The 14,150-nt window shown below is 38.5% G+C and overlaps 1 protein-coding gene across 17 annotated transcripts in view; it reads right to left on the reverse strand.

The window, feature by feature from the left end:
- MYO3A (myosin IIIA) overlaps nucleotides 1-14,150 on the reverse strand; it is a 226,361-nt gene that overhangs the window by 24,741 nt on the left and 187,470 nt on the right. For 16 of the 17 annotated variants that reach the window (XR_014818003.1, XR_014818005.1, XR_014818002.1 and 13 more), the window contains 2 exons: nucleotides 13,026-13,929; nucleotides 10,367-10,511 (listed from right to left, as the gene is read on the reverse strand). Coding sequence is in view for 12 of the 17 variants with exons in the window: in XM_084980323.1 (XP_084836449.1) it covers nucleotides 10,367-10,511; nucleotides 13,026-13,929 (1,049 nt within the window). In the remaining 5 variants the exon portion in view is untranslated. Of the gene's footprint in view, nucleotides 1-10,366; nucleotides 10,512-11,203; nucleotides 11,301-13,025; nucleotides 13,930-14,150 lie in introns of all 17 variants that reach the window. The other variant, XR_014818006.1, reaches the window with a different exon arrangement.

Raw genomic sequence — 14,150 nt, forward strand, 5'->3', positions numbered from 1 at the left:
TTGTTGTTTCCTAAGTAGAGATTGTGCAATAGTTCACATGGTCTGTTTCTCTTGGTTTATTTCTCATATTTAAATGAAATCATATCCGAGAAATACTGGAGTATTCAGTACAAGGTAAGACTGTTTCATTTATTCTCCCCAAATCAGAAAAAATTTTTAGCAGTATCCATTTTTAAAAATTTTTTATTTTATTTTATGGCTGCACCTGTGGAATATGGAAGTTCCTGGGTCAGGGACTGAATCTGAGCTGTAGCTGTGACCTACATCACAGCTGTGGCAATGGTGGATTCTTTAACCAACTGTGCCAGGCTGGGGATTGGATCCACACCTCCATATCCAACCATTTCTTATTGGTTTGCTGTGTATTCTTTTATGACAGGTTTTTATAAATACTATGGTCAATTTTAGAGTTATCCTGTTCCATTAATCTGTGGTTGATTTTCATAACAGAGGCATATAACCACATGATATGGTCATATCATAAGCTAATAATACCTTTATATTATTCATTTATTATTGAAAGGGCAAATCCTCACTTATTTTTTTTTAAATAAATTGTATTGGAATATAGTTGACTTAGAAAGCTGTATTAGTGGAGTTCCCATCGTGGCGCAGTGGTTGACGAATCCGACTAGGAACCATGAGGTTGTGGGTTCGGTCCCTGCCTGGGTTTGGTCCCTGCCCTTGCTCAGTGGGTTAACGATCCGGCGTTGCCGTGAGCTGTGGTGTAGGTTGCAGATGCGGCTCGGATCCCGCAGTTGCTGTGGCTCTGGCGTAGGCTGGAGGCTACAGCTCCGATTCGACCCCTAGCCTGGGAACCTCCATATGCCATGGGAGCGGCCCAAGAAATAGCAAAAAGACAAAAAAAAAAAAAGAAAGCTTTATTAATTTCAGGTATACAGCAAAGCAAATCAGTTATACATACACACATATCTGTTCCTTTCCAGAATTATTTCCCATAAAGGTCATTACACAGTATTGAGTAGATTACCCTATGCTATAAGTAGGTCCTTGTTGCCTGTTTTATATATAGTAGTGTATTTATGTCAATCCCAACCCCTAAATTATTCCTCCTGCCTAATCTGTTCCCTTTGGTAACCATAAATTTGTTTCCAAAGTCTATGAGGTTGTTTCTGTTCTGCAAATAAGTTCATTTGTATCCTTTTTTTGGATTCAAATGTGATATGGTATGATATTTGTCTTCCTCTGTCTGATTTACTTTATGTAGTATGATAATCTCTAGGTCCACCCATGTTGCTACAAATGACATTGTTACATTGATGGCTGAGTATTATCCCATTGTACCACATTTTCTTTATCCTTTCCTTTGTTGATGGACATTTAGATTGCTTCCATGTCTTGGCTATTGTAAATAATGCTGCAGTGAACACTGGGGTGCATGTATCTTTTCAGATTATAGTGTTCTCTGGATAGATGCCCAGGAGTGGAATTGCTGGGTCATATGGTAGTTCTCTCTATTTAGTTTTCAAAGGACCCATCATACTGTTTTCAATAGTGGATGTACCAGCTTACATTTCTACCAACAGTGTAGGAGGGTTCCCTTTTCTGCACTCCCTATGCAGCATTTCCTGGTTGTAGATTTTTTTGATGATGGCCATTCTGACTGGTGTGAGGTGATACCTCATTGTAGTTTAGATTTGCATTTCTCTAATAATTAGCAACGTGGAGCATCTCTCTCTCTTTTTTTTTCTATTTTGATTTTTTTTTTTTTTCAGGGCCACGGCTGTGGAATATGCAAATTCCTGGGCTAGGGGTTGAACTGCAGCTGCAGCTGCCAGCCTATGCCACAGCCACAGCAATGCCAGATCCAAGCTGCATCTGTGACTTACATGGCAGTTTGTGGCAATGCCAGATCCGTGAAGCCTGGGATTGAGCCTGCATCCTCATGGATGACAGTCAGGTTCTTAACCCACTGAGCCACAATGAGAAGTCTGAGAATCTTTTACATTTTTTTTTTTTTTTTTTTTTTTTTTTGCCATCTGTATGTCTTCTTTGGAGAAATGTCTATTTAGATCTTCTGCCCATTTTTTTGATTGAGTTGTTTTTTGATATTGAGCTGCATGAGTTATTGGTATATTTTGGAGATTAATCCCTTGTCATTTGCTTCATTTGAAAATATTTTTTCCCATTCTGTGGGTTGTCTTCTCTTTTTTTAATGATTTCCTTTGCTATACAAAAGCTTTTAAGTTTAACTAGGTCCCACTTATTTATTTTTGTTTGTATTTTTATTACTCTAGGAGGTGGATCAAAAAAGATGCTGCTGCAATATATGTCAAAGAGTGCTCCATGTTTTCCTCTAAGAGTTTTATAGTATCTGGTCTTATATTTAGGTCTTTAATTCATTTTGAGTTTATTTTTGTGTATAGTGTTATACAGTGTTCTAATTTCATTCTTTTATATGTAGCTGTCCAGTTTCCCCAGAACCATTTATTGAAGAGGCTGTCTTTTCTTCACTGTATATTCTTGTATTCTTTGCTGTAGGTTAATTGACCATAGGTGCATGGATTTATTTTTGGGCTTTTTATGCTGTTCCCCTGATCTATATTTCTGTTTTCTGTGCTAGTACCATGCTGTTTTGATGACTAGCTTTGTAGTAAAGTTTGAAGTCAGGGAGTCTGTTTCTTCCAGCTCCGTTTTTCTTTCTCAAGATTGCTTTGGCTCTTCAGGGTCTTTTGTCTTTCCATACAAACTGTAAATTTTTTTTGGTTCTAGTTTTGTAAAAAATGCCATTGGTAGTTTGATAGGCATTGTGCTGAATCTACAGATTACCTAAAAGGCAAGTCTTCATTTATAATTATTCTTTTTTTCTGGAAATTTACAAATGATATTTAGGGACATTAAATTCTCAAGAAAATCTCAATGAAATTGAATGCGATTTTTTAAACCTACAAATCACTTTTAGAATGTTTACAATTTCTTATCTTTCAATCCAGAAATACATTGGGCCATTCCATTATCCACCTCTTCTATTTTTATCTCTTTATGGTTTTTTTTGCTAACTTTAATTCAGGGTATTATATTTGTTTTTGCTGTTATTTCCAATAAGGTCTTTTCACATTATAAATTATCACAGGAAAGAATATGTATATACCCCTATAATATACCCTTGCTGAATTGTTCTGCTAGTATCAATCATTACTTTGGTTCATTCTTTGTATTTTTAAGGTCAAAATTCATGTTATCTACTAATATTCTTACTCTACTTTTTTTCAATAATTATGCTTTCCTGGAACTTCTGTTTGCTGACCTGTTGCTTCAGCTAAAAATTCCTAAATAACATAAAAGTGTTGTACTAGCATCCTTCTCGTAATACTGTTTTTTAATGGATCTGCTTTCAGTGTTTTACCATGAATTATGATGTTGACAATTGGCTTAAGAAATATATTCTTTAGCAGTAGCTAAAGAATCTTCTTCTAATCCTAATTTTTGCTTTTCATTAGGACATAATGTTAGATTTTATTGAAAACTGTTTTAGCATTTATCAAGATGTCTTTTTTCTCTTAACCTTTTGATATTAGGTAGGTTACATTGATATGTGTTATTTGAATAGTCTTTTAATGTAATGTTGCATTAAATTACCTAGTACCATTCTTAGGAGTTTTACTTTTAAATCCCTGAGCCATCGCTTTCTTCTTTTTCTTTCTTTTCACCCCTCCTCCTCTTTTTTTTTTTTCCTAAAAGATTATTTATTAGCCTTTGATTCTGGGGTAGATGATCTTCATAAAACAGTTAACTTTCTATGTTTCTTCTTTTTTTCTCAAACAGATACAAAGAATGGGAATTATCTGTTCCATGAACTTTAAATACATTTGTTTAAAACACTATGAGTTCCTGGAAACTTTTTTTCAAGGTAATTCTTTGACAGACATATAATCATATTGACTATTTCATCCTAGAAATTTATATTTCAGCCTCAAATTGTTCCTGTGAAGTTGACTGTATTCATAGTATGCCAAGATTTTAGTATTATCAATCATAGCTATTATAGTCTAATTCTTATCTCTAATTTTTAAAAAGTAATTAGTCAATTTTATTTTCAAAAATATTATTTAAGCTTTAGTTAGCTATCTGGTATATTTCTGTCTTCTCATAATTGTTACTCTTTTCTGTTTTTCTTGGTATTGAATAATACTTTTTTAAAAAAATTCTTACTTTATATCCTTTTTTTCATTAATTTCTCTCAGTTAATATTGAAAACAATGATATGAATTTTTCCATGAATGCAGATCTGGTTGCACTAAATCATAGTTTCTATGTGTAGCTATCCTCATTTTTATTATTTTGAAATACTTGATAATTATAGTTTCTTCACTTAAGATTTCTTATTGATTTTTAATCTGCAAATTTGTTTTTTTTTAAACTTCTATCTCAGTTGCATCATGGTCAGAAAACATAATCCAGTTCAACTTGGGAGTTAATGGACTAGCCCAGTATGTCTAGTTATAAGAAAAAAAAATTAAAGTATACTAGACATTTAAGGAAACAGTATTTTCTCTATGTGATATGAATTATAAATAAACTTTATGTGAATTAATTTTATTGACCATGTTATTTTATTAAATATGCAATATAATTTTCCTTTGAATTAACCCTGTGTATCTAAATAATATAGTGTCAAAATACGTCAAGGAAAAACTTACCAGTGCTGCTGACATGGTTGCTATTTTTTGCTACATTTTTATTAGAAATTTAATGGGAAGTTGGGGAAAGCATATGGTTCATTGCCCTTCTGCTTCCATATCAGCTCCGTGTCCTCTGTGGTTTAGAACAGATAAAAATTATGGAATGGAAGCAATAATTTAGGTGTGAAAAATTTAGCTATTACCATCTAAGGTTTCTAGGTCAACTGCTTTGTCTGAATTAATTCAGTTAACTCATTGAAATCTATAATTCAGAGGGTAAACTTTTATGATTAGTATTTAATATAACTAAAATGCTAAAAGGAAATGATACTCACTGGATTTTAAGTTTGTAAAATCATTTGGTTTTGGATATTGAAGACTGTAGTTTTTTTAATGATTTGGGAGGAATGAGTATTATTTCTTATGAATAAAGACTAGTAGAAAATAAATTTAGGAAGATAAGTGTTTACCAGAGGTATGCTGGGTAAGAAAGCAATATAACTTCTGATATCTCTTTACTTTCTATTCTCAATGAAAAAATATTCCTGCAAAACATTTGACCTACATTATTTCACCTACATGGTCTTCACACGAATGTAAATACGTTTACAAATACATGTGGAGACATATTCTTGGATAGTGTGTAAAATGCATTTCTAGGTGGCAGCATTACAATGGTAAAACCTTTGGCCTACCTAAAAAAATACTGAATCGGTACCATCATAACTGAAAATATTGGGATTATTGCATGACTCTAGATGGTATAACAATTGAGAAATAAATAGAAGTTTGCTATTGTATTTTCCTCTGAAAGCAACACAAAAGCATTTTTATTCTATCTACTGTATGTATATATGACAAGGGGCTGCTTTGATTTAGTGTTGAATTTACTGACAGTATTATGCAAACGAAGCATGGGAATTATTATCACATCCTTCTTTGTTAACTTTGCAGCCTATCAAAGAATTTCAGCCTGTTGGACAGTCATATCTTCTCTGAAAAGAGAGAAAGAAAACGTGCTTTTGTGTTATCAGGGTTTATTTATCCTACAATTAATCTTTTTCTTCTCTCCACATCAGTCAACACAAATTGCCAGGTGCACCATAATCAAGAAGAAAAATATCCCCCTCCCTGTAAAAGGACTAACTCTGCACATTATTCAAAGAGAATAATGCAACGTCATTGCATATTTATGAAGACAGCAGGATAGACTCTATGATCAAATGGCCATGTTCTAGTTATATATGTTCTACACTACATTTCTCTCAATGAAAATGCAGGTTCAGTTAATGCCTATTGGTTTCAACTTATAATAATTATTATCAAAACAAAGATATAAAATATAAGTAGTTCCTGTACTTACCTTATTTTATTTTATTTTATGTTTATTTTTAGGGCCGCACCTGTGTCATATGGAAGTTCCTGGGCTAGGAGTCGAATTGGAGCTGTAGCTGCCAGCCTATACCACAGCCATAGCAACACTGGATCTGAGCTACATCTGTGACCTATGCCATAGCTTGTAGCAATGCTGGATCCTTAACCCACTGAGCAAGGCAAGGGATGGAACATGCACCCTCATGGATACTAGTCAGGTTTGTAACCTGCTGAGCCATAACGGGAACTCGTACATTATTTTATTTTTAAACTTCATAATGCCTTCTTCAGTTTTCACTTGGACATTATGTCACTTTTGAGACTTTTGCACATTGAGAAATATGTCTCACAGAGAGAGAGAAACCTTATAAAATAAGGCTACAGCTTGTTAAAATACATTTGGGTTCTGGGTTGTCAGGTCTGCCCCAGACCCTCCTGTTTTCTTCAGGTCCTCTCTCAGGCACTTCTTCTGCTACTCTCAGGGGCATGGGACAATTCAGATGTTTGCCAGCTTAGCCTTAAATGAGTGTAGTAGAATATGTAACTTCTCTATATGTGGATGGAACAAAAGTTTCTCCCTCTAAACCTGAAGAATTAAAGAAATGTCACTGAATTACAATTCTCTACTGAATTATAATAAGCTAAGAATTGATTTTTCTTTCTTTCTTTCTTTTTGTTTGTATTTTAGAGCCACACCTGCTGCATATGAAAGTTCCCAGGCTAGGGGTCAAATCAGAGTTGTAGCTGCTGGCCTATGCCAGAGCCACAGCAACTCGGGATCTGAGCCATGTCTGTGACCTACACCACAGCTCACAGAAATGCTGGATCCTTAACCCACTTAGGGAGGCCAGGGATTGAACGCATATCCTCATGGATCCTCGTTGGGTTTGTTACTGTTGAGCCACAATGGGAACTCCAAGAATTGATTTCTGATAGTCTTCTTAGGTCCATTAAAAAAATGGCACACTGAAGAATAAAAGGAATAAAGAATAAAGGGAATTAGAAAAAATATGCTGCTTTTAGGCATATTCAAAGTCCCTGACAAAGCAATCTTGAGAAAGAAGGAGAGTTGGAGGCATCATACTTCCTGATTTCAAGTTATATAATAAAGCTAAAGCAATCAAAACAGTATGGTACTGGCATAAAAACAGGCACATAGGTCAATGGAACAAAATAGAGAGCCCAGAAACAAAGCCAAGCATATATGGTCAATTAATTTTGATAAGGGTATCAAGAAAACACAATGAAGAAAGGATAAATAGCATTGAGAGAACTGGATATCCACACGGAAAACAATGAAATTGGACTCATTTTACACACTCAAAAAATCAACTCAAATGGATGAAAGACTGAAACATTAGACCTAAACCCATAAAAATCCTAGAAGAAAATCCTAGGAAAAAACTTAGAAAAATTCTAGAAGATATCCAAGGGGAAAAGCTCCTTGACATTGGCCTTGAAAATAACATTTTGAATATGACACCAAAAGCTCAGGCAATAAACATCAACAAGTAGGACTACATCAGACTAAAAAGCTTCGGCATAGCAAAGGAAACCATCAACAAAGTAAAAGAGGCAATCTACGGAAGAGGGAAAAATATTTGCAACCATATATTGGATATGTCTTGGATAATATTCAAAATAAGGAATTCATACAACTCAATAGAAAACACAAAACCAAAAACAAAATAAGCAACCAGATTAAAAAATTGTCAAACAACCGGAACTGACATTTTTCCAAAGAAGACACACAAACGGCCAATAGCATATGAAAGAGTGCTCAGTATAACGAATCATCGGGAAATGGAAATCAAAATCGCAGTGAGATTCACTTCAGATGTATTAGGACATCTATTATCAAAGAGACAAAGAGAAACACATGCTGGCAAGGATGTGGAGGAAAAAAAAAGCCTTTTACACCTTTTGTGGGAAGGTATATTGGTTCAGCCATTACAGAACACAATATGGAGATTCCTGAAAAAATTAAAAATAGACCTACTCTACGATCCAGCAATCCCTCTTCTGGGTATATATGCTAAAGAAACAGAATTAGTACCTTAAAGAGATATCTTTATATTCATTGCAACATTATTCCCAATGGCAAAGACAGGAAAACAACCTAAATGTTTGGCAACAGATGAATGGATAAAGATGTGATACATGGGCGCACACAGGAATGTTACTCAGCCTTAAAGAAGATCTTGCATATGAACCTGGAGGACATACGCTGAGTGAAATAAGCTAGACACAGAAAGAAAAAAACCTCTGCATGATCTCTCTCATATATGGAATCTAAAAAGTCAAACACTAGAAGTAGAGAGTAGAATGGTGGTTACCAGGGCTAGGGAGGTGGGGGAAATGGGGAGATGTTAGTCACAGGTACCGAACTGCAGGTATGAAGGATGAAGATGTCTACAGACCCACTGTACAGCAAGGTCACTACCGGTATTAATGCTGTTTGAATCCTGGAAATGTGCTGGGAGAGGAGATTTCAGGTGCTTGCATCACATATACACAAATGGTAACTATGTGAGAAGATATGCTAATAGCTTGACTGTAATTATATTTCACTAGGTATGTGTATGAAATCATCATATTGTACTTTTTTTTTTTTTTTTTTTTACAGCTGCACCTGTGGCATATGGAAGTACCCAGACTAGGGGCTGAATCAGAGCTGCAACCTATACCACAGCTCACAGCAATGCCGGATCCTTAAGCCACTAAGCGAGGCCAGGGTTCAAACCTGCATTCTCCTGGATACTAGTCAGGTTCTTAACCCACTGAACCATAACAGGAACTCCTGTACATATATACATTAAACATATACATTTTCAATAAGCACATATACACATGTACACATGACACACACAAAACTCCCTACGATGATCAAAAGTACAAGTTATGACAATACAATGGCAGCCTCCACTCCCTTTCCTGTTAAGAACTGGCTGAGCTGCTTGCAGGGAACCCTGAGGTCCTCCCCGGCTTTCCTCCACCAACAGTACCTCCCTGCCCCACCCTCACCAGGGCCACTGCAGACACAACCTAGAGGGAGGCTGACTGCCCCCCCCCCCCCCAGCTCCTTCCTGTCAACCAGCCTCTAGGCAGGGGTCATTGGTAGCACTCAAACTAATGGGACACTCTGGGCTCTGACTTCCTAAGCTGCTTCTTCACAGCAAGAGGTTTTGGGTCAGGGCCTGAGAGGAGCAGAGAGTGGAAAAGTGAAGAGACACTTTGTGGCGGTTTTCTTTTTTTTAAGTATCACATAATTCTTGAAAACAATGTGGCAGGATAATTGATGGAAGCATTAAGACAGCTTCCCTTCCTCCCATATCAGACAAATAGCCAGGCTCATCTTAGTATTTTCCTACACAAGGGACTTTTGCAGAAGCTGTCTGAGCTTAGCAGCATGTCTGTATTTGGAGAGGTGATGCAGGAGTCTTGGAGAGGGTGGAGGGCCTCTGAGAAATGCAGAGAAAAGGAACAAAAGAAAATAAATGCAGATTCTCCCAGGGAGAGGTCAGCAGGCCCTTTGGTGGCTGCCCCTGGAGGAGGTGGTAAAGTTGCAGAGAAGAGGGCTACCTGGTGTGGACCAGGCAGGACTCTTGACTCACCAGTTTACCGATACCTCCTGCAGGTAGGGGAGCAGCGGAGCTTCCCGACTTATAGCTGTCATGAGGTCATGAGGCTGGCTAGGAGACGAGTGTTGCAACAGTAACTGTGCAACTAACTGTGTGGGCAACTAACTAGTGACAAAAGGCTCTACCTGATACTTTGGTGGGTATATAAGGCCCCAGGGCCTTTGCACAGCCCTGGGGAGGCAGGAGGCCTAATAATTTCTCAGCCTGAATTCCCCACCAGTTTAGTGAGTAGGGGCAGAGTGTGACTTAGATTCATAAGAAGAAAACTTAATAGTGCATATGGGTTTGTGTATCTGAATGGAGATTTGCACCTTCTACTTAAGGTACAGACTTCTGCCAGAAGATACAGACATATTTCACTTGTTTGCTCCATCTTATCAAAACTGCACCCTGCCCTCCACACCCCCAATCCCATCCCTTTCTACTCTATTCTGGTGTAACTTTCCAAGTTCTAGTTTAAGTGTATATAAAAGGAAAAAAGAACAAAGAAAAAAGGAGAATGAAATCAGAGACGGTATGAGGTGTGTGGAACAGTCTGGAAAAATGAGTATCTGCACGTAAATAATGAGATGCAATGAGGGTTCTCACCAACAATTAGAACACAGTCACCGCAAATCTGCCATAGAATGAAGGTGGGCAGCTAATAAACAAATCAAGCATCTGGCATTGCCTGCCCCTTCTGGAGGTTCCTTCTCTACCCATCTTTACCTGAGAGACACTGCTGAGGAGAAACTCGTCTAGCAATTGGCTTATGAGGATAGACACTCAGATAAAGAGGCTTCAGTTGCTGTGGCAAAATCATTTCATTCAGTTTTTTCTGCAGAATGAAATACTCTTCAGATAGCTTTGATATCTAAAAAGAAGGTCATGTGTCAGATTACATCAAGGAAACAATTCGGCCAACTCCACAGGGGTCTGTCCAATCCCTGATCCAGCCCCCTGGGACTCCCACGTTCTTCTCCATGACTCACCCTGACCCTGTACCAAGGTCAGAAAAAGGCCTCACTTGACAAATCCTCTTCCTTTGTGCTACTTGCACACCTCACATGTTCCAGTCAAAACTGCCAGATGTACCCCCCCCCCCCCACCCCAGCTTTCTTTCCTGATACTCCTTCTCAGGGTCCCTGAGGTCTGGCTTTTTCTCCAGGAACATCTCTGATGTCTTGATTGTGTTAACCTCCCTCCTTTTCTGTCCTTTCTTCTTTGCCTGATGTCAGGGCCCCCCTCTCTCTCTTCTGGTTCCTCTTTCCATCCTGTCCCCTCTTCCTCATCTGTTAACACAGGTGACCTGCTTTTCTGCCTCTTTCTTTGCTCCGTGGAGCACTGGATCCACTTCTGTGGTCTTAGCTGCTAGCTCTAGGTAGACAGCTGGCAAGGCCACAGCTCCTGAATGTCTCAGATACATGGCAGGTCAGGGTCGTAATCCCCACTTTGGTCTTTAGAGTGAGCAGGTTTATCAAAATGAAAGGATGCACTGAATGTATATTACAATATTTCCATGTGCTTAAAAACAGAGAACAGGAAGAGGCTAAATCAATGGCAGACCTGTGAACACCGAGAGGTTGGAAATGTTTGGGCCACATCTCTACCAGTCAGGGGGTGTCCAAGGGCAGTTACCGTGCTTTCTTGTGGGCTCAGCCACCTTCAGACAAAAAGCGGAGTTTAGGGACTCAAGAGTAATAAGTGATTCTTTTTTGAACTAACCCATTATGACATTTTTTCTATGATTTCATACACTATCGACTACCCTGGCAGTACACATTAATTTATAGTATGAATTAATTGTAGAGGTCACCTAGTGAAAATCCTTCATTTTACACAGGAAAAAATAAGGGACCTGCCACACAACGTTTTTTTCTCAGGTGAAACATCCAGAAACAGAGGAAGAACTGAAATGGGCAGGGATCAGATTGCTGTGACCTCTCCATGGCACTAATTTACCAGCATTCCATGTACACCTGGGAGAAGCCCTAGAGTCTCCTTTTATTATTTTATTTATTTATTTGTTTGTTTATTTTTGTCTTTTTAGACAAAACCTCCATGGCATATGGAGGTTCCCAGGCTAGGGGCTGAATCTGAGCTGTGGCTGCTGGCCTATGTCACAGCCACAGCAACACCAGATTTGAGCCATGTCTGCAACCTACACCGCAGTTAATGGCAATGCCAGATCCTTAACCCACCGAGCGAAGCCAGGGATCAAACCTGTGTCCTCATGGATACTAGTCTGGTTCGTTAGCCACTGAGCCATGACAGGAACTCCTATTTTTATTTCTTATTATTTATTTAATTAATTAATTTATTTTTTCTTTTCAGGGCCATCCCTATGGCATGTGGAGGTTCCCAGGCTCAGGGTTGAATAGGAGCTGCAGCCGCTGGCCTACACCACAGCCACAGCAGCACCAGATCCAAGCTGAGTCTGCGACCTACACCGTAGCTCATGGCACTACCAGGTCCTTAACCCACTGAGTGAGGCCAGGGATCAAACCCAAGTCCTCATGGATACTAGTCAGATTCAAATTTGTTAACCACTGAGCCACAACTTAGAGGAACTCCCTCTTATTATTTTTTTAAAGCCCGCACCTATGGCATATGGAAGTTCCTGGGCCAGGGGTTGAATAAGAGCTGCAGTTGCTGGCCTTTGCCACATCCACAGCCGCAGCCACGCCAGATCTGAGCCACATCTGTGACCTACATGGCAGCTTGAGGCAACAACGGATCCTTAACCCACTGAGCAAGGCCAGAGATCAAACCTGCATCCTCACAGACACTAAGTCAGGTACTTAAGCCCTGACCCACAACAGGAACTCTGAAAGCCCCCTTTAGAAATAGTTGAAACATGCCTATCAATGGCATGAAATAGTCAAGAGGGAATTTTCCTTCGTGCTTTTTCTTCGTGGTTTCTCACTGCCATGATGGAGCTCAAGACTGTCACCTACACTGCACAAATGCCATAGTAATGCTACTCACCTGATTCTGATATCTCATATGTCTTCTCAAGATTCAGGGCAGAGAAAGCATAGACTCTAGAGGATTTTGATTTTTTTTTTAAGCTATAGTGGAAGATCTCAGATATATGGAAATTCACATTGTCAAATGCCGGTATTTTAGTAGGCGGTATAAACCAATGACTAGTCTTTCTTACTACATAAGATTTCTATGACATTTTATACTAATTTTCTCACAGAAAATTATTTTAAAAACTTATGGCTATTTGAATAGCACAGCTCCTCAGATATTTTATTGAAAAGGTTTGCAGTGTCATTGAAACAGATGAAACTATATATCAGTTATCAACTGCTGGTTTAATTCTGTTATCATGGAGTTCCCAGAGAGTGGTACTAGCAAATAAATCTGTTCGTTTACATACCTGTTTTGAAAAAATTGCCAAATCACATGCTGCTTTTTCTGAAATTGCTTTTGAGTCTTTGTCACTCTTCATTCTGATGTTACAGGATTCCTCAAGTTTTGTGGGATAGGAATACAAATTGTGAGGATTTCTTGCTACTTCTGTCGGTGTTGCAACAACCTTCTGACTTTTAAAAGAAGACATCCTGTCCTTCCTTAGCTGCTGCCTCCTTTTGTAGCCCCGGTATTTGCTCTGAATGAACACCGCTGCTTTATCTTCTTCATCCTGGGCTTGTACTGCTGGTTCAACTTGCCTCTCTTGGACTGTTTCTTGCCTCAGATGGCTTCTCTGATGGCTGCATGCAGATGCTTTCTGGGTGACCACAGATGTCTTCTTTTCTTTTTCCTTGCTATTTGCACTTTGACAGACCGACCTCTGGCTCAGGCTAGGTTCCAAAGTTTTTTTAAAAGAAGGCTGCTTATAAGCTGAAGTGTCTTTCTCTGCTAACCAAAGTCCTGGGTAACTTGGCCTTTCTGTTACAGCCTTTCTTTCTAGACAGGCTGCTTTCAAGTCTTCAAAATTTTTTTCCTCTGTATACCTCTGACAGTAATTCTGGACCACAGCGTCCTCCTTTTCCACTTTCCTTATCTTACTATTTTCTTCCAAGTCTTTCATATAGTTCTTATTGGGGCTGACTTCTGCCCAAGGGTCCCCCACCAGACACAATTCTTGCTTAGCCTCTTCTCCATACAGGTTGTTCATTTTTTTCTGAGTCTGAGAGCCTCTGTTGTTTTCCATTGCCTTTGTGGCTTCCTCCTCAGCTTTGAAAGTGGAAGTTTTCACTACAGATATATTCCCTTTATTATTTGGAGCTGTTTCATTCGTGAAGATTGCATTCTCTGTCTGTTTCTTCACAAAAGATTCCCTGTATAAAACATACTGCATCTCAATATATGATATTAAACTAGAGCTTATTACCTCTTTGGTCACAGCACATGTTAAGGTGATGTTGGGAGGAAAGCAAAAGGGACAAAAAGCTCAAAATAAAAACTTATCAAGTCACAGTAATCAAATGGTTCCCCCAAATGTGCAACAACTATGACAGCTACTCAACTTAGAGTGAGAAATATGCTAGCATAATTTCAC

Source organism: Sus scrofa, chromosome 10 (assembly GCF_054392235.1).
Source record: "Sus scrofa isolate SSC_HxYL_T2T_F1_AM1 chromosome 10, Sscrofa_HxYL_maternal_Yorkshire_Landrace_v2.0, whole genome shotgun sequence".
Taxonomy (NCBI): domain Eukaryota; kingdom Metazoa; phylum Chordata; class Mammalia; order Artiodactyla; family Suidae; genus Sus; species Sus scrofa.